General features: G+C 41.1%; 1 protein-coding gene across 3 annotated transcripts in view; it reads right to left on the bottom strand.

Moving 5' to 3' along the window:
* The window catches only part of LOC113014137 (nectin-2-like), a 321,873-nt gene that overhangs the window by 190,220 nt on the left and 109,815 nt on the right, over positions 1–21,838 (bottom strand). For all 3 annotated transcript variants that reach the window (XM_026155450.1, XM_026155452.1, XM_026155451.1), the window contains exon 2: positions 3,307–3,419. In XM_026155450.1, the coding sequence (XP_026011235.1) occupies positions 3,307–3,419 (113 nt within the window). The remainder of the gene's footprint in view (positions 1–3,306; positions 3,420–21,838) is intronic.

Raw genomic sequence — 21,838 nt, 5'->3', positions numbered from 1 at the left:
CAGTTTTAACATGTTGAATCTTTTTCAGCTCACATGTATGTCAGTAACCTTGCCTGTTTTCTGTGGAGTGGCAAACTGGCGGCTTAGTGTTTGTTGGAACTTGAATAGCTGCTTCCATCTTTCTGAGATGGATGCAAACTGCCAAAATATCATTTAAAAATGTACATTTCTAGTTTAAATGTGAATTCTAATTGGAAAAAAACTTACATATGTGGTGAATTAATTGTTTCTACATGAGGATCATTTCATTTTTGAAAGGCTGAAAGTAACGGTGCTCTTTGTTGCCAACTGCATCCAATAATAAAACCTCTAAAAGCCTAATCAGCAGACCAACTCCACACAGAGTTTGGCTTATGTGTGCATCTATGTATGCATTTGTTTTTATCAGTAACAGTGTCTATAAATGTTGTTACATTTAAGTGAAATCTAACCCACACAGCTCATTTGCAGACCTTGTCCCAAGTTTGGTTTAAACTAACAGCACAAAACAAACAGTAAAGTAGAACCAGTAATAGAAACAACAATGACTAAAAGAATATAGATTTTAAAAAAACCTGTTTGTGTCTGTGTGCGTCAGATCAGGAACTAGGTAACATTTGAATTTCTCTCTTAAGCTCCAACCTTTCATTCTCGACACAACAACAACTATTTTTGTGTTTACAAATAAGAGCAACGCAGTGAGTGTCTTTAACAAGAGAGTTTCTAAAAATGTGCACCGTTTTCTTATTTCAAGTACAGAAAATCCCAGTCTGTGCTCTGCAATGCTATGCCAAACATTTTTGTAAGGTTAATTTTTGGGGAATTTTGTGCCTTTGTTGGAGGGATAGTGTGTCAGACAAGGTGATGGGGAGAAAAAGAGGCGGGGATGACATCTAGAAATCATTATGCCTTTAATAAATGGGCCAATCAGCCATCGATGAGGTCTGAATTGACTGCCTAGTGCATAGACGCTGTGAGGTCTTTCCCCTTTCTGGCAACCATAATCTCACAGGCCTTCATGCGGGAGCCAAACATCAGCTCCCTCATCAAGAAAGCACAGCAGAGGAAGTACTTCCTGCAGCAGAAACTCAACCAGCTGAGTTCATTGATGGTGTACTTCTGCTCCTCCATCACCATCTGGTACGCTGCTGCCACTGCCAAGGACAAAGGCTGACTGCAGCGTGTCATCAGTTTTGGTGAGAAGGTGATTGGCTGCAATCTGCCTTCTCTACAAGACCTGTATGCCTGCAGGACACCGAGTCGAGCATGAAAGATTGTTGCTGACCCCTCGCACCCCACATATAAACTTTTGGAGTCACTCCCCTCTGGCAGGAGGCTGAGGTCCATTATTGTGGTCCATGAGGAATATAAACCTCATAGCACAAGAATGGTTTCTTCATATCTGCAGCTGGAAAACTTGACAAAGCTTTGATCCCCTCCTCTCTGTCGCGTTGATGATTTTTATTTGTTCAATTAGCAAACCATTACTCAGGCTGCTGAAAATGTACATATTCGACTACTGCGGACTTTTATATTATATATTCTGATTCTGTGTCAACAAAGCTTCAAGCAGCTAAAACAAGATGATGTTTCACATGTTTAGCTTTCAGCGGTTTGTGCAGGGCTTTGTTACAACACTGATTACAGTTTGTTTGCAAGTACCACAACAGAACAACAGCAGCTTTAGTGGATGTATAAGTAGCAGGCTCACTGAACATCTTCATTCCTGCACTTGTTTTTATTTCTCCATGTCTGCCAAGCATAAAATCATATGGAGATGGATGGAAGCCTTATCAATTTATTCATGCTTTACAACATGCACGCAGCAATAAATAATAAGACATCTTAGGATGTACAGTGGGATCCAAAACATTCTTCTATTTTGCATTAGTTCCCAATTTATCTCAAGAATATTCATGCCAAATGATAAAACCAGCTTTGAGTGAATCTCTACAAAATTTACATAAATTTTAGATTATATCTGTATTTGCTTTGCCCCCCTTTTGACAGCAGTTCTCGAGCCGCATCGGCTCCACAGTTTTATGCAAAATCTGATAACCCACATTATCTCAGCATGATCTGACGTTCGTTCGAATGGTTCTCATGGTGTCAGGAATGTTTGGCTCTCTCAGTCTTCAAATGAGATTAAAAAGATTCAGTGGAGCTGAGGACTCCTTGGTCTTTGGTCTTAAGTGCTTGCGAACCTTTGATGTGTGTTTGGGTCATTATTCTGCTGCAGTGTGAATCCATTTCCAAGATGTGAGGATGGAGTATCGAGAAGTGCAACTTCTTCTCGGTAAGAGCGCTTTGTATCCGGAGCAAGTGCCCGATCACAGCACTTCACAGCAAATCACCAGTAACACCAGGTGGGAGCTTGGTCTCTGCATCCAAGCGATCCAGCTGCTTGACAGCCCGGATATCATTAATCAACATGAAACCTAACTTTTAAATCACAGCGTGTCGCGTTTAGGGACATTTTGTGTGTCAGGGCATTTCCAGCTTTTCACATCTCGTTTCATGTCACGCTGTCAACATCACAAAAATGTTCGGTTCCCTTACCGCCACTGATTCTCTAAATGATACCAAAATTATACTGTGGCAGTGTTGTACACAGTAAGGTACTGGTTTTCAGTCGCAAGGTAGCAGTAGTGGGATTCCCAACCCAGATTCACCTGTATAATGTCGTTTCAACCCTTTATTCCCACCACCTTGTTGCACTCACACTGCACTATCGCTCTTTTTTCCTCTTCGCCTCCTCACAACCCTCTCTTTTTGCCATAAATCTAAGACTTGGATATGTCAGTACAAATGTTTTTCTTTCTCATCATCCTCTTTGAAATGCTGTTATGGCTTTGGCCTTGTTTCCTCTCCTGAGATGTGGTTTAGATATTGCCTCTCATCCTCTGAGACCACTGCTAGACAGCCTTAAGCTCAAGAAGCCCCTTCCTCTTTAAAAGGTTGTTTAGAATAACAATTTGACATCAGATGCCATGTGGCAATTACCCTTACTTATGTTCTCTTAGAAACTATTTCCTCCTTTTATCGTCTCTCTTGTTTTGCCACCTGAGTCTTCCTACCGGAGACAGTCTAGATAACTTTTTGTATCTATTTATTTTTAAACTGTTCAGTTTCTTGGAAACTTTTACCATGAGTTTCCTTATTGGCATGTCTTTATGTTACCGGTCGAATGAACAGATCATGGAGGAGAGACTGGCCATTTGACCCCTAAATAAGCGTGTCCATTAGGCTACAGTGCACGCCTTACTTTTAAGCTCTGAATCTCAGCACTTCTGGAATTATTAACAATGTTGTCTTTCATCTGCTAACCTGTGTGAGCTTGGTCAGACCACCTCCATCGTTAAATTGGCAGCTGAGCTCAACAGACTCTGTGGGATACGCCTCCAGCTCCTCCGCAACTTGCACTTTTGGAGCCCCAATTTCTGAAAGCAGAAGAAAGAGAAAGGAGAAGAGAGATTATGCAATCATTCATATCATCATATTTCTTTGTAATAAATTTAAAAGAGGAAGTTGAACAAACAGGGACTAAAAGAGGTAAGAATCTGAGAGGAAAGCATTTTCAGTGGGCTTTTAATTAAATGCACTTGCTGTGACTGATATTTTCCCCTCCCACGTTTTGTTTGCCATGATTGTGAAGGATCAACCTCCTTCATTCATTATAGATAATTTAGAGAACTATACTCAAAACAGAGCGAGAAAGAGGATTAAACGAACAGGAGACCATGAGAGAAAAGAGACAAGCTCCTTAAAGAGAAAGAAATAAAAATTCAGAATCATTAGTCTTTGGTAAAAAAGCCTCAGGCAGAGGCTTCCTTCACCTGGGTCCTCCTCATTACAGTAAAGCTTGTCTACCAGGAGACATCGCTAGGGGGCGAGCCTCTAGGAACACGGTTGGTTACTTTGCCTTTCATCTGTTTGCAATTCAAAGGAAGGCACCTGTAACTTTTCCTTTCAAGCTGAAGTGAAAAGTGTTGAGGGAGCAGAGAAGGTCAACAAGGCCAGCACAGGTTTAATGAAAACAAGCCGGGAGAGCCGCCCTCTGCGATCAAACTTAAACAGAGATCAAACACATATGCTAACAGCCAAGCAATGCCTCAACACTGTGTGCCACCTGTTGACCCGCAGGCTGTGTCAGAACACAGAGTTTAAACTGGACAAGAGGAATTAGTTTTTTAACATTCATCCGTCATTCTGTAATTGACTGACTCAGCTCTATGCAGCTGCCAGACCTCCTTTCAAACCTATACTTTATCCCTTTTTATCAATTTGTAACAAAATGTCACTGTGCTGCTGTGATACGCTATTTTCTTGCCAACAAGAATTGGTGTTCCTACCCATGTATCAGGTTTCTTTGTTCAAATACTCTCCACAGGAGAGCCGGACGTCAACTGAATTTCAGATTGATCTGCCAAACAGAACTGATGTTGCAGAAAATGCATTTCAGGCTTGCAACAGAAGTGCAGGAAACCCTGAGCTAGACACATTCTGCAAAACAGCAGGTTTAAAAAAGTGCTCCTCAGAACATTGCTTTAAACTGCATGTAGGCTCTTTGTTGTGTTGTTTTCCCCCTAGTGAGAAAATATTCACTTGCTGTATAAATTTCTTAAAATTGAAGGACTTTAATGAACTTGTAATTCTTGTAGCCAACAGAGGGAGAAAGACAGAAAATGGCTCAACCAGAATAAGAAAGAAAAATGAAAAGACAAAGGATCAGAGAACTTGTAATCCTTTCTTAATACAATCTGGGCCAAATCCAGCAGCTCAAAGTGTTTGGCAACATCCATAAACAATCATATGAGACTGGGAGTGACATTTTAAGCGTGTCCAAATGTTCATGCTTTGCAGTCAAAATGTTGTTTTTCACAGTGAGCCATCAAACACTCATTTGGAGTAACTTAATGAAGCTTTTCTCTTTCTTTTTCTTGTTTTTTACTTGACCTGCTGCTTTCACTCATTCAAGCTCCAGATCCCCTGCTGACCCGGGATCAAATCCTACCAAGGCCTTTCTTGTCTACCTCCCCTTAGTCTCTGCCCTCTCAGCCAGCTTCTGTGCCTGTAAAGATAAAATTCTTGTGGGGAGCCGGCCTCTTACTCTCACCACAAGAAAAAGGGGATAAGCACTCACTAACCGCTAGCTATAACCGCTAGCTAGCCTCGGGTGTGTTTGGAAAAAGCCTCTTAGTGTGTGAGGGATTGATTAGGACAATATGTTACATTCTGCACCATGGAGGTGAATGAGCTGGCCGGGATTTAGCCCGAAAATCAGCTGTAAAACGCAGTCACACTAACAAAAGAAGTGTGAAGGTTGTGTGCTGCAGGAGGTCTTGGGTTGTTTTGGATTTACAGCATGCGCGCATCCGCGTGTCCAACCATGTGTGCGGGAGTGGATTTTGTGTGTGAAGTCATATGCATGCTTTACAGCGCAGGACTGATGTGTGCATGTGTGATCGTTGTACGTCAGAGTGTGCGCATAAATCACAGCATCTCACTGTAATGTGAGTGCAGATAAGACTGACTGAGTCACTGAAGCACACTTTTTACCCCAAGGGAGACAACGGGCTGTCAAACCATTTATCCATTCCTACTGTGGGTCCAACACACTCACACACACAGACACACACACATATAGACATGCAAATAAAATAAATTAAGTTTTTACACAACCCGACAACAACGAAAACAGCAGAGTTTGAATCTGTTTTCCCCATTTGCTTCTCTTTCGATGTCATTTTTGTTCACATTTGCTTTTTTCTTTTCTCATAAACAAAAACGCGGATTAATTTCACTTAATTAAACACATCAACACACAACTCCCACTATTCATAAAGAAACCAAAATGCAGAAATACACAGACACACCAGATGGTCTCACCAAAGCCATGAACCACATAAATGTTTGGGTTATTCATAGTGGTCAATGAAATCTCTTCTGTGACGCACGGGGAAAAATATAATAAACAGAAACAGGGAGAAAAGAGAGGAAGAGGGGATGATGGTGAAGGAAAATGAGGTGTATTGAGGTTAAAAGAGCTAAACAGTGAAAGAAAACGATGTCAGGAAGAATATGAAAGGAGCTTTGAGAAGGATGGTAGAAACATTTATTTAGGGGAATAAATATTACGGAATAAACGAGGAAAAGCGACTAAAGGAATGTCTGAAGCTGAGAGAGGTGGAGGAGTAGACTGGAGGAGGAAATAAAGAAAACCGGAGAGAGGGGAAGTTTTAAAAATGGTCAAAAAGCGACACGAGGAGAAAAAGCTAAATCCTTGAAAAGTAAAATAAGGGAGCAGAGAGCATGAGATGACACCACAGATGATTCATTTCCTCAGAGTCAGATGGAGACCGAACCTACTGGCTCCCTGAGATGAGACGAGTGAGAGGGTGAGAAAGTTTTCATTCTGACTGTACATACAGACCAGCGTGATCTCAGCTGCAGCAAAGTTGCTGCTTGTTTTGAGGTTAACCATCCAAGCTGATACTTGTTTGCTGCAGTGTATAGGCTACGTTTTAAACACTGACATTTAGTTTGTCAGAGTGTGCAAATATAATACATCGTGTGGAAAAATATCATCTAAGCTACAGAAGACTTGCATGAAAAAAAAAATGAAAGCTCACAAAAGTTGTTGTCAAACATGAAATCAGTCTCAAAAGATTTAAAAAAAAAGTGGGTAAATTATGTTAAGAAAACACTAAATACTGGTTCTATCAGTTCTATCAGCATGATTATGGTATCTCTGGAAATGTAGTGATAGCAAAAGAAACCGAGACGTGACTATCAAACACTAGGTGAGAGTGAAAGGTAAAAAATAGTTCCACAGCAGCTTCCTGGTTCATGGTAAGTAGTAAGGTAGACAACACTGTGATATGTACTGAGAGTGCAGAGAGGTGGAGATGTGCTCTGGAGTGAAGAGGAATGAAAGTCAGCAGAAGCAAGACAGAATAGGGGAGATGGGTAACAGCGACCTGTGGTCAACCATCATAAGCAAACGGACGGCACACAGGAGAGGACGGCAGAGGCAGGGGGGGAGTGGGTGGACATTAGTGTCAGGGGTGGGACAGCAGCAAGGATAGCAGAAAGAGAGGAAGGGGAGGTTTCCAAAATGAGGCCTGCTATGATATGTGGTTTGGAAACACTGGCACTAAAAAAAGAGAGGAGGTGGAGCTGGAGGTGGCCCAGTTGAAGATGTTAAGCTATTTGTGAGTCTGTTTGTTTGAGCACGTTTGCATGAATGGCTTGGAGACAAAGTTAGAGAGGCGAGGCTGAGATGGCTTGGACATGTGCAGAGAAGTGTCTAACAAGTCTCAGCGGATACACTGGACAAAGAATGTTGAATATGCAGCTGAAAGACAAGAGGAGAAGGGAAAGACCTCAGAGGTTTATGGAGACAGTGAAGGAATACATGCAGAAAGCTGGGGTGATAAAGGCGGAGGCGGATGATCTAATGTTTTAACTCCTAAAGGAAGAAACCCAAATGAAAAAGAAGAAGAAAAAGTAATAAAAAGGTGTAATTGCATACTTGGATATTGGGTGAAGGCTTTAACTCCCCAAAAAAGAAGAAAAAAAGTCAAAATTCTACTTGAGTTGTTTTCTGTTATTTGCTTTTAGTAGTTCTGGTGCATAGAGACATTGCAATCAGTAACTGCCTTTATTGAATAGTTGTAATTAACATGTTGAATGCAAGTACTGCAGATGGGAAATGTGGGGAATGAGAGCAGGGGAGTGCCATGCAGCAAATGTCAGGCCCATCGGGACATGAAGTAGGTTCTCAGCTGCCGAGGGCGTTTTAGGCCATGCCACACTCACCCCAACTTCTAGGCCACTGCATCTCCAACAGTCTTTAAATCTTTAAAGATGCAGATGGGTGAGGTTCAAAAGACCTCAGCTAATAGCCAAGAAAGAGAAGTTTTGATTTTTAAAAAAAAATCAAATAGAATTTTTATTAAATAAAAGCAATCTGAAAAGATCAGGAGCCTGCTCTTCTATCGCCTAAAACTGGGGAAAGCTCTCAATGAACAGTCCAAGTATGTATATATTTTATTTTTCTTCAGCTTTATTGAAACATAAACTTTAAAGGTTGCTAAAGTAAGTTGCTTACAGAAAACACTCAGCCCTGTGAAATCAAGTGTCATCATTGCTTATGCCTAATTGTATTGTTTTCTGGAAGCATAACGTACAAATGTTTGTCCCGCTATCAAGGAAATTGGTGTCAGTGCACCACAATAATTCTTATCTTTTTAATCCTCTCCAGCTTGCAACCCCAGTGATCCCACAGTTTGTAGCTTATTCCTACTGGAAGTCACTGTGGATTGGAGCAACAGCTAAACACAAACAGAAAGTCAAAAAGGGAAGGTGTAGGTGAACAGCCACATTCTGCGTCTCTCTCAAAGCACCAGGGAGATGAATCACAGTTAATTGACATTTAGAGGCTTGTGGCATTTGCCTGTTTATGTGGAGATTCCCCATGTAGACAGGCATGCAGGAAGAACGTGAGGAATATGCTGATGGGGTGCTCAGTCATCCACATTAACATCCAAATCACATGCTTATAGAAGGCAATGAACCACAGCTGTTTTGTTTTGGAGTTTTCTGTCAGCCTGTCATGATGTCAGCTATGTCAGCTTTTATCTGGTTGATTGCCAGCAGCTGTCAGCTGATAAAAGTGAAAGAATGGATGCATTTGAAAAGCTCAGGCTTCTGCATGGAGAATGACTTTAAACATATCAGCGGTACATTATGAATCCATAGCTGTATTTTTCCCTTTGTGACTAAATCACAAATTGTTGGCAGCAGGGGATATATTTATGGCTGACCAAGGTAACAATCAGTAGAGGTTATTTTCCTCCCAAGCTGTACCATTTGCTGTAATTTTGCAGAAAATCCAGATTACTACTTTTACCAAGCAAAAACCTTGAGGGATGAAAAATGAAGCAAATGCCAAAAAGTGCATTTTCATTCATGGCTGCTTCTAAAGGAGGTAAATCCCTATAGAAGCAGCTTTACAGACGAAATAATCACATTGACACCTTTGTGTAAAAGGACAGCTTTGGTCCCAGGAGCCAATTTAACCCTTTATACCAAGAAGGCTTTAAAATTATTTTTAGGTCACGGCTCCTTAGACTGAGAGGCTGATGGTGATTGAGGCAGATATAGCCTCTAGCTGTTTGTTACGTTTCACCTAATTCGAGTCACTTTGCATTTTTAAAGGAATTATGTGTCTAATAATGTGGCTCACTGTGTGATTAATAATAGTAGCAGCACGTGCTTCAGTTTTGTGAGAGAAATGCTAGTATTTTATGTTTCTTTATATGTTACTTGGCACTAATTAACAGGTGTCCATGTGTCGTGTGTGGAATCAGTCTATGGATGGAACCTGCAAACTAATCTTAGCATTAGCTGATAACAACACTTAACCCTCTCCTCCTGATACCAAGAAATCAACACGGTGGTGTCCAAAATGCTACAGTTTATATTTAAACTTTGAGTTTGAAAACCAGTGGGTGGTGTTAAAGTAGCTACATCCATCTTTTATTTACAGCAGGGGTGTCCAACACCACAAGGGCCGGTGTCCTGCAGGTTTTAGATGTGTCCTTGATCCAACACAGCTGATTCAAATGGCTAAATTACCTCCTCAACATGTCTTGAAGTTCTCCAGAGGCCTGGTAATGAACTAATCGTTTGATTCAGGTGTGCTGACCCAGGGTGATATCTTAAACCTGCAGGACACCGACCCTCAAGGCCTGGAGTTGCCCAACCCTGATTTTCAGTGTATGATTTACAAATGTTTTTTGTGTCCCCCTGCTTATTTCTCACTGTTATAGTTTAAAACAACTGAGTATTTTCACTTTCAGTTCTCTTATTAGTGTTTTATACTCTGTTTTCATTTTTTATGGCCTGTTTCTCTGCGATCAAAGGACTAAGAAGAAAGGCCTCTAGCCAAACTGAATAAAACTGACTAGAAGTACCTTTCACTTTTTCATAGACTCCATACTTCAAACTTTAGCTGAAGACTTCTTTCCCCCACTGAGTAGTTCAGAAACAAAAGTAGCACTTTACCGAACAAGGCACTAATTTATAGACTTCCGTCCATAACAGGTCTGGAGTCTTGAAATAAGTATTCTTCTACATCGCTGATTCATATAATATAAAATTGCCTGTTTCGTTTCTGTTTCTTTTCTGTGCTCATTCACGAGCCAAACAACATCTGTCTTGGCAGAGCCCCCAGGTACGTGGTGTTAAATGCGCGATCACTTCGCTTAATCATATCTCTATCCTCCAGCTTTTGTCACTCGGGTATGAATGTAGGTGGAGGTGCAACATACCTTCTTTGTCGAGAGACAGCTGTCGAAAGCGTTGAGTGATCAAGCATAAACTGAGCTGTAGGCTGCCAATATCGTCACAAATATACTGTAACTGTGCTGCTAACGAGAGATGGAAAATGAAAGATTCATGCAATGAAGGTTTAATCACAGTTTCCTCACTCAGCATTGCTCATGGCATTATTGGAATTTTATATAAGAGCTTCGGTTACAATGGAAAATACATTTTTAGACGAAGGAGGAGTAAGAGGCGAACGATGGAGAGGAAGGCAGCAGTGACAAGGTGAGCCAGTACACCTATGTGAGACACCAAAGATGGGCTTTAGACTAATGAAGGTGAGTTTAGTTATAAATCTGAGGCCATGGTCCTCATCTTGAAAAAGGTGGAGTGCCCACTCTGGGTCAGGGACGAGTTCCTGCCCTTGTGGAGGAGTTTAAGTATCACAGCGTATTGTTTAAGATGTCGGGAAAAGGGAGCAGGAGATCGAGAGACGGATTGGTGGGGTGGCCGCAGTGATGCGATGCTGTACCAGTCTGTTGTGGTGAAGACATTATTTCCCGGTCGATCTACGCCTCTACCCTCAACAATGGTCACAAGCTCTGGGTAGTGACGGAAAGAATGAGATCGCGGATACAAGCAGCGGAAATGAGCTTCCTCCAAAGGGTGGCTGGCCTCTCCCTTAGAGCTAGGGTGAGAAGTTCGGGCGTTCGGGAGGGGCTCAGAGTAGAGCCGCTGCTCCTCCACGTCGAAAGGAGCCAGTTGAGGCAGTTCGGGCATCTGACAAGGATGCCTCCTGGGTGAGGTGTTCTGGGCATGTCCCATGGGGAGAAGGCCCCGGGTTAGACCCAGGACACGCTGGAGAGATTAGATCTCTCGGCTGGCCTGGGAGCACCTGGGTGTTCTGGACTGGTTTGAGCTTCTCTGCTTGGGCTGCTGCCCCCGCGACCCGGCCCCGGATAAGTGGAAGAAAATGGATGGATAAGTTATAATCCTTCATGTAAGTGGTCGTGTAATTGGCTGATAACAGGGTTGGGGTCTTGAAAGCATCACATTTTTATTGCTTATATTTAGTCGCAGAGTCTGAAGTTAGAACAGGACAACAGTAGGGCTGCCACAAACGATTATTTTGATAGTCGACTAGTCACAGATTATTTTTGCGATTAGTCGACTAATCAGATCATGCATCCATTGGAGTACAGCTTATTGCACCAGCATGCATCTGCTCTTATATAACTATCATTAGCTTACAGCTTTAAGTGTTTACGGTATGTGCTAACTAAAAATAAAGACAAGATGATAGTTTATTAAATTTTAATGAAATTTTCAGATTGTTTCGGTGAAGTTTAATAAACTCCTTGCTATCTAAAATATTTCGGACACCGGAGTATATTCTCGAGCATCTCACACTTCTGATAATCAGTTGTCGTCTTGACGTTTATTCAGCTGTATAAAAACTATAACTTTAATCTCAGCCAAACCGATTTACTCAGGAACAAATAAAATACAAAAAAAAAGCCAAACAATAACATTTTTAAGTTATTTAAGTGACTTATATATATTTAACCTGAGTAGTGAAAGACGGCGGTGGGTTTGAAAACGATTTGCCGGGAGTCCGGTGTTCTCACGGGCTCTAGTGAGCCTTGCCCCCGGCTAGCTATCGAGCTAGTGGGTAACAGACGTCTCCGAAAAGTGCTTTTGAAAATATGTGGTGTCTTGATAAACTGAGCAGATATTTGAGGTTTACACAGCTACATTCTCGCCTGAAAATATGTTAAACGTTTATTTTGTGACCCAGAAAGAATAATACGAGTAATATTAAAACTAACTAGCTGCTGCCATTGTTGTAAACTGAGCTGGGCTGCGCTATGAATTCTGGGACACAGCTTCTTCTTCTTCTTCTTCTTCTGGGTTTAACGGCAGCTGGCATCCTTGTACATGCAGTGCTGCCATCTTCTGTTTCAGTCCGTTATTACACTCTTAAATCCTACTACTTATTCCTTCGTCTTTTGTGATCTTACAAACCTTCAAACGATGCGTCGACTATTAAATCAGTCGTCGACGATTTTGATAGTTGACGTAATCGTGACTAGTCGACCAATCGTGGCAGCCCTAGACAACAGTGTGTGATATCAGTCATTTTGATCCACTGTATAGCACGTCAGCAGCCATTAAAATCTCCTCATGACTTTCATGAATGAAAAAAATACAATTCATCAAAGGTCATGTGAATTAGAAGAGAAGAGGAAGGCGTTGGAGTTGAGTGACTGTCTCATCCACCACTAACTGGGGACTTGAATTACCGGTAATTGGTATTTGACAGCTCATAATCATAGCTATCTTTTCAGTAGCAGAGCACTGATCAACAACACGGCAGAGGGAAGCGAAAAGGGAGATTACTTGTTACAAGGACAGCTTTAGTTCCACACAAACAGTTACTGTATCAGCTCACACTCGACAGCTTCTGCTACATTTTAACAAATGTCACCTAAATACCAAGGCTGTATACATTCTCATTCTTTCCATAGATGTTTGGTTTTCAATTTCGAAAATGTTGATATTTGTTTTATAAAAAGGTGAACTGATATGGTCTGTAGACGGCGGTTTTTCTGTCTGGCAGCATTTATTTCTGTACAATTCCTATGAATCTTAGCCTTGACAACATTCAAAGTCCTCAAAGCAAAAGCTTGCCATCATTACTTCTCACTCACAGACGAATCAAAGTTGAGAAAAAGCCGATTCGAATCCGACAAATCAGATATTTATCATTAACGCTGAAAAAACTCCTTATGTAACCACAACAAGCACCATCCACTACACTTCAGTTTATATCACTGTTGCCAACAAATGATGTGACTACAGAGCAGACCATGTAGTGATTTTCATTCTGCATGTAACCAAATTTTCTAAGGATCATTAACGGTTCAGGTCCTTTCATTTAAAACAGACAAAAATAGTCAACATGCAACTGTTAAAAAACAAAATGCGCTATAGAAAAGGGCAAAAAAGTTTTGCAAGTTGTTGTCTCTCTGCACATCACTGACCCCTAATTACCTCGAGCTTGCAGGGGAAGCACCTAGTCTTTGGTTAATTAGATTTAGTTCTTGCAGCACATGTGATGAAAGTGCACAAGGTTGTTTACAGGAATTGAAATAGCAAATTAGCTATGCTTGTGACAGCTGGAATCACCCCGAACAATCTCTGTAAATGTGCAACTGTTGGTTTGATGATGAATGCTCTGTGTGATTAGTTCCCTGGTGTGATTTCAAACTCATTTTTCTCAGACTGCATCTGCAGGTGGAAAGAAGTCTAGAAATGTAACGGTGAAATGATAACGGCCACCAGGCACACTCAGGCAAGCGATAATTCAGGTCTCTGAATAGCGTCCATGAATACTGTGACAACTCAATTGTCTTAACAGTAAGCAGTTTATTGAAATGGAGGAATAATACTGCTTCAAGTCAATCTTTTATGTCAAAATAGAAAATTAAGTTGCGGCGCATCGCTACAAAGCGAAACGCGATTGGTTCTCAGTGAAGGAGAGGTAATTTTATGTGAGAGAAATAAAGGATTTGCAAAAATCTGTGAAGTTACCAGCAAAAATGTTCCAATTTTGAATGATAATCCTTAATTTTCAATAGGTTAAAGAACTGTAATTTCAATTATTTTTGGCATTAATTGTCAGGCATGCGAGGTGATAGACTGAGTCACAAAGGCAGAAAAAAAATACTTTCAGTTTAACATTAATGGGTAGCTGACAGCTGAAATAATTGGCATGTTTACACTGTGGGTGGCTTTTCAGTGTTACTGTGCTGTCAACTGACAACCTATTAACTCCAGTTATAGCGATTTTTTTTCTTTTCTTTTCTTTTTTTCTCTTTTTCTTTTTTAACTGGAACTGAAGGGCTGCATAATCCTCTGTGGGCTGAGAAAATGATATGGCCTATGGGCTTATGAAACACTTTCAAAATCCTCTGGCACTTATTTCCAAAAACGCCCAGTGGACAATCTTATAAGGACTGTACTGGTTTTCATTTCTGAAAGTTGGTATTTTACAAAGGCACCATATTCATTCACCTGTATCTTTAAAGAAGCGTTAAAGCAGTTTTACAGCTGTGGTGTCTCTGTGCATGTCTCACGATGAGAACTGACTCACCAGTAATTGGTATTTGATACTAAATGAGTGCTGCATATAGTCATCTTTAATCAGGTTTGAAGGCCTTTTGATGATAAATGTAGCAGGGATTTCCATTCTCTCTGACACCCTTACACCGTCGAGAGCTTGATAAGGTTCATGATACTCCACACAAAAGCCATTGTTACAATAATGAATAGGTGGCAGATATGCAATTTAGTTACACAGTATAATTTGTAGGGCACCTTAGTGTAGATAGCTTATCTCCCAACTGCTCAGGTATTTCATGCATGCAAATCTACAACAGAAAAAGGTAAAACGGAGACATGACATTACAAAGGAGCAGTCCCTGTTATTTGCATGTGCTGAATGTTTAAAGATGGCAAAAAGATGGATCTCTACACAAGAGTACTCGAGAGGCAACAAGAGGTTGCATTGCTGTTTTCTTGGCGTAATTTCTCAAAATGCAACCTTGAGAGTCTTGCAATACAGAGGGAAAAAAGTCTAAAGGGTTCATTTACAGTTATTTTCCTGTAGATTAATGAGCACTGTACTTGTCAAATACATGAAAATAATTCAATGGAATCTGATCATTCAGGGGTGATCTCTCTAGATAGATCGATCCATCGATCCATCGATCTATCGATCGATCCATAGATATGTGTGTGTGTGTCCCTGTTAGGTGTGACATCAAAACAGGCACGGACAATTTCATCCCACTCTGAGTGTTTTAGTCCTAAAGCTGACAACATAGCAGTCGGTTTTGGACTGAAAATATGTTGGTTTAAGCCCAGGGACTGTTTTCACAAAGGAGGATTCCCAAGTTAACTGTATATCTTTGATGAGCAAAACCCGGAACACCCTTCAAAGCCAGAACATAGTCTGAAGTAAAAAAGAAGAGCTGTTCTGGGTGTTACATGGTGTCCAGATAACCCCCTAATCCCGCCTTGTGAGAAAGGCCCCAGGAAAGGCTGAAAATGTCTGGGTAAAGTGAACGAGAGTGGTTCTTTCTTCCTCAACAAATACTGGGGAAAGCACCCTTGAGCAAGGTATTTACCCCTTAAAGCTGTTCAGGGTGTTGTACTGTCTTTGTGAACGCAGAAGCAGGTGATGCTTAAAGAAAACATTCAAGTTCACACAGTTGGATTAGACTTTCTTAATGATCTGCTGGGAATAATGTTGATGAACCCTTGAAAGGGTTTACTTCCTCCATCGAGTAAATGTTCCTCCTAAGTTGAAGTTGAATACTTTTATTTATTTTACACACTCCTCTTAAATTCCTCTAGCAATTTGTTTTTTTTTATTGCCTGGTTTCTACAGCTCCAGCTGTTCCAGCATTCTTATCCCATCTACCTCACCAAAGCTAATAATACCAACAACTAAAGAAAAGCGCTGCCCTCTTTCTTTTTTTAGTTATAAAAATCAACCTTTCAGTTTCCTTTAAGATGTCTTACCCAGTAGCAGGAAAAATATTGCATTTTAACCAATCCGAATGGAGATGGTGTCATTACTCTACTGTGATCACATTGTGCAATAATCACAGATGTGAATAATGATAAGCAAAGCAAAAAATGTTGCCTTTTGCCCATATAAAGATCAAAGTTCAGCTCTTGATGTGTGCATAGGTTCTCCCAGGTGTTGTTCCAGCATAATGCACCCAGAGAGAAGCCGGAGTGTGTAATCTAGCGAACAAAGCCTCTTCACTGCAGGTTATGTTTACGCATTAAAAAAAGAACACCGACAGCAATGCCGAGGTAAAGAACACAAGGTTCAATATTTTAGGTCTCTGTTTTCAAAAGCCCACCTTTGCTGCTCCAGCCCTGAGGTCCTCCTCTACAACATAAACAAAGCCGTGTACGTTTGAAAAGCAATGACAGGACAGGAGAACAACATATTCAGGAGAAAACAAATGTAGCAACTGCACAGAGAATTCACTATATTTGCTTTTTTTCCTGTTTTGTTTTTGATTTTTGGGGAAAAGGTTGGAGATGGGAGAAAGCCGAGCATGATTCTGTCCATGCTGCACCAAATGATACACGTCTGTCATAATATCACAAAACAAAGAATCCAAAGCGCTGATGTCAATAGCTTTTGTTCCATTCTCCTTTTTCAAGAGCAGTGCATTTCTTTTCATGCCCCTGCCTTGTTGATCAAGGCTCTGTGGCTCTCCCCACAGTTCCATTGAAGAGTTTGCCTCCTCTATCTGATATTTCCACTGCTCAATACACTTGCAATCTGCTTGCGAAGATCAAAGGCCAGCGAGGAATTCATCAAAAGGAATTATTCAAAAAAAGAAAGAGGAGAAGAGGCTCGAGATATAAGAGATGTAGCTGTGAACAAATTAGATGGTTATCCAATATTGGAAGAAAAGATAAGCAAAAGGCAAAAGAACACAATAAGGCTAATATTAGGAAATACTATGAAAGTCCTGAGCAGAACTTGGTAACACTTGGTATTATTGGATCAGGTAAAGGACTATCACACAGAACAAAAATTTTAAAAATACTTAAATTGAATTTCTGACAGAAGCCCTCTGATAGGCTGCTGACCTGCCACAGGGCAGTGCGTTCTCTTTGTGGTTTCTTTTTGCACTTTAATGCAGGTTGATTAAAATAACACCTGTCCTCTTAAATCTGGAGCAGACCGTCACTGGAAACTTCAATTAAATAAAGAGCCTTTGGTCAACAACCCTTTTTACAGTCAGACCCATTGTCCCTCGTCGCCTTCACCTCATCTAATTTTCATTTACTAATCTGGGTTTTATTGAAAAATCAAAATAACATATCAAGGAAGCCCGGCATTGAAAAAACAACCTCGAATAAATGAAATTTCTCGGTCTAATGAGTAATCTCTGTAAATAATTGTGTAATGAGCAAAATAACAGCGAGATCTAAAGTAGAGTAACCGTTTTTACTATCTTGGAGTAGCGCCGTTAGACTTGTGGTTGGGAAATGAGTGAGAATTGATGAGATGGGTAAGTTGTTTTTACAGATTAGTCGACTAACTCATTCAGTGTGAGTAAAGGGGCTGGCATGCAAGCCTGCTAATTTTAATTCTCAGTTTTTGACAGGCTGCTCCTGGCACAAGAATCCTCGCATTTATCCACCAGCAATCGCTTGGACACATTTCCTGGTCCCCATTTTTGTTTAGCCCGCTATTGCCCAGCGCTTGCTGTGAGAATGCCGTCCAGGAATGCCAGTCTCGCCGCTATCATCCAGCACTACAATCAGGTGTGTTTAGCAGCCCTGTTAAAAGCCCATTAGCGACTGCTTACATGCAAGTGCCTCCACTCCTGCTGTATGACCGGCTTTTTAACTGTTGTCTGGCACAGTAAAAGGCTTCATTACACAAAAGGAACTGACTCATTGATGCGTGTGCCTGTGTGAGTGTGTGTGCATGACACCTGCCAGTCTCAATTTCACCCATATTCTCAAAGAGCCGTGACCCTGTCAGAAACAGTTTAATGTTACCTTGTTATCTCAATTGTGCATATTTCAGGGAGAATAATTAAAAGCCTCCTCCATACCGTGAGAGTCCACGTGTCAATCTGGCCTGTGTCTAAAACTAAGTGACTTTAAAGTCATTTATCTCAGCCTTTTCAGCTTGAAAACAGACAGAAATAATCCATGCGACTTCCTACTGGAGCCATAAATATGCATCGCGGTTTGCAGCAGAGCAAGTTTAATTATCAATTATAGAAGGAAGCCAGGAAATTACAAACATTTTACATTTTACAAGGAAAAAAAACATACGATGCAGACTTAGTGATCACGTTTCACTGCTTACATCCGTTTTTAATTGCTAATTTTTCTAAAAATCAGCTTGTGACTCATCACTCCTGGGTTGGCTCAGGCTGTGAATCACTGAGATAGACGGGTGGATTCCAACAATGGGGGTGGATTTGGCTCATTTCATTTCAAAGCGACACAAGTCCATTTTAACAAGCACTCTACAGTAAAACACTAAGAAGAGAGCATTGTGGCCAGTGAAGCACTGAGCCCTAATTACTGATATTTTCTGCCAGAATGAGAAGCAAGTGGCAAATAACCAGATTACAAAGCCGAACACAAATTAATAAGGGAGGATCAGGGGACCAATACAAACATTAACACTTTAGTTTCCGACAGCGACAGATCTGCTGCGCGAGGGGAAATCAGCCCCAGAATCCCATGACCTTCTCATGTAATGTATATCATTACAAATCATGGTTGTAATACAGAGACGAGCGAGTATTTCATCCAGAACATTAACATTTTTATCCTATTTGGGTTTGCAAACTATGATAAACACAATAAACATCACTGTTGATTCTGGGTAAACAGTGCAACAAATTAAAAGCACTTTTAATCAAAATTCGCTTTTCTATGAGCAACACATTAAAAGATGAGCCCTCACAGGCAGGAATCCTGTTGAGCTCGAAGGCACACAGATCACTGATAAAGCAGGCAATTCTGGTGAATACAGCACATTTCCCCACAGGCCCACCTCCTCACATGAATCCTCATTACCCACTTAGTCAGTTGTCATAACACTCAAACACAAGGCATTCAATTCACAGGCTTCAGGGAAGAGCCTCCCTCGCTCCGAAGCTGCGCACAAGCACTGAAACAATTATCTGACAGGTACGATCAGCTAATGCATTTATTGCACTTATAATCAACGTCTGTCTCATCGGAGAAAGAACATTAAGATCAGTGGCCAACAGATGAGAAGCAAATACAGTTTTGTGTTTTTTAAAGTTCACCACCTGAATGAAATTATATTATTAATTAAAAATTATGGATTTGAACAGGCAGCTCTTCCTTTTTTCTCAACAACACGTCACTGACTCCCTTTATGGAAGGATTGTTTGTGCTTGGGCCAAGAGGTTGCAGTTAGTTCAGACTTGTTTGTAACGTCAGCAGAAGATTGGTACAAATCACTGTGGAAGCAGAACTAAAAGTATAAAAAAGTTTGTTTTGAGGTTTTTACACATATGGGCGAAACTAAATTATAATAATAACAGTAATTTTCATGGGACATCAAAGTGCTCTGTGTATACAATTCATCTTTGCTTGACTTTGCTAAAACCACAGAGGTCTGTAGTGTATTATTAAAATGATTACTGTTGCTAACAGCAGCTGCTGAAGTAGATGCCGATTCATTTGAAAATATGATCAGTGACCGGTCACGCTTCAACAGGCTCTGTCTGTGTGCAGGTTAACAATCGCTGTGAAGATCAAAAGAAAGATGGCATCTGCTGAAATTCAGTTCACAAACCATCAGCTGCTGCTTAGTGATCATTTAGTTTTAATAACTTTTTTGTATTCATGAACAATGACTGACACATTGTTTATGAATACAGAACAGGTCACCTTGTACAGGATGTATACTGGCTATACAGGAAGCACCGACTATAGAGTAGAGAGATCCCTGATCCATGCCAAATGTACCAAATCATGTTACGGACTCTGTATAACTGAGGTAGGCAACTCCAGGCCTCGAGCGCCGGTTTCCTGCAGGTTTAAGATATCACCCGGGGGTCAACTGATTAGTTCATTACCAGGCCTCTGGAGAACTTCAAGACATGTTGAGCAGGTAATTTAGCCATTTGAATCAGCTGTGTTGGATCAAGGACACATCTAAAACCTGCAGGACACTGGCCCTCGAGGCCTGGAGTTACCCACCCCTGCTCTATACGCTAAACCATACCATAGATTTGGCGGAATTAGGTCATCAAGTTACTAAAATCTTGCTTATTTGTACAAGTGTAGTTGTCCAGTCCATTGCATGACAATGAAAAAGTAATTATAGCAAGGTCAACAATAAGATAGAAATGATATGGGCCAACAAAAATAATATTGTAACTACTGGCTGTGTTTTCTGTTCTTACTTTGTTGTTAGTGATTCAAATGCCAAATGGCTAACTTTCCTTTGCCAAAGTTCTGTTTCCGTTTTCAAAGTCGAGCACTGCTCCAATTTGACCATGGGAAAAAAATCTGATGTTTTTTGTTGATTGCTTGGATTAAATTCTTACATTTCTGTGCCAGTCCTAACATGAACTGGGTTGCGTTTGATTCATAGCCAGTTGATTCCTAGAATTTCATGATTATGTTTACCACCAGGGCAGAACAGATCACTTATTATTCAACCGTTAATCGCCTCCATCTTTTTCAGAATTTGCAGCCAGATGCATGCAAATGTAAGCAATACAAGTAAGTTGAGTTCTAACATATTTATGACAAAGAACAGGAAATCTGCTTGGTAAACTAAATGTCTTTTTATGAGTTTAACTGTAGTGCAAATGAACAAAACAAAACCAGTATTTCTTGTGATGGTAACTTGTTGATGTAATTTTCCACAGGCTAATACAGCTGCATCAGACACTCTTGGGAAACATTATCTGACCTCAAATAACCAGAAGGAAAGGCAGAAGCTTTTGCACAGGGAGCAAAAGGCAACAGTGCAGAACAAAACAACAAAAACACAGTGAACAGGACCGTTGCATGCACAACACGACAAAAAGCAATAGAAGTACAGGACACAGATACAAATCGGGAAAGTACAGACGCCAGATATAGAAAAGCTAAACAGTCTAACAGAGCAACTTGATAATGCGAAGTGGGTGGGGGAGATTGGAATGAAGAGAAATGAGGGGGAAAAAATGGATGTAAGCTCGAGGTGAAGGGGACAAAACAGAGTGTACGAGCACATTTTAGTCTGAAATTACACAGGACGAATTTCTCCCCGCTCCCTGCCACAATTCAATTCATACCCAGGATTCCCATTTGTCTCTCGCTCTCCCCGCAACAATCAAATTCATATCCTAGAACGTCTCCCTCTCCTTCTGCCTCGCTCTTGGTGCAGTGATGACAGCTCTACCATATTAAGAATGTGAGAACTGCTGTGACTGGGCATCTGCAGGTGGGATGTGTGTGAGTGTGACCTCTCTGAATCTATTATCTCTGCAGGTATCCAAATCACATCCAACAGTCCTGCAGGCTGACCAGTCACTGCCAACACAGGCTGCTCCCTGTGCGTGTGTGTGTGTGCACACATGTGTGGGTGTGTCTTTGATCTCTGGCTGTCCTTGCCGTGCCCCCCATCTCTCTCTCTCTCTCTGGTGTAAACTCACATATACCAAACACAGGGCAGCCTGTCTTGGCAGTTGGCAGTAACACACATGGACATACACACGCATGCAGTGAGAGCCCCCAGCTGTTTTCCGTCTTTCTCCTGTCGAACTGACAGACACTAAGCAGACTGATCTCCTCAACTCGAGCCGTCAGCCTCTTCTCCTCCCTCTTGCCCTCTGACTGACTCCCTCCCCCTTTCTCCCAACTTCCTACTTTATCTGGCTTTCTTGTCATCTGCTGACCCGCTGCTCCTGCTTCGTGTCTTTCTCCCCATATT

This window comes from Astatotilapia calliptera, chromosome 22, assembly GCF_900246225.1.
Source record: "Astatotilapia calliptera chromosome 22, fAstCal1.2, whole genome shotgun sequence".
In the NCBI taxonomy this organism is placed as follows: Eukaryota; Metazoa; Chordata; class Actinopteri; order Cichliformes; family Cichlidae; genus Astatotilapia; species Astatotilapia calliptera.
Note: the sequence above shows the minus strand (reverse complement) of the source record. Positions and strands in the feature narration are given on the sequence as shown.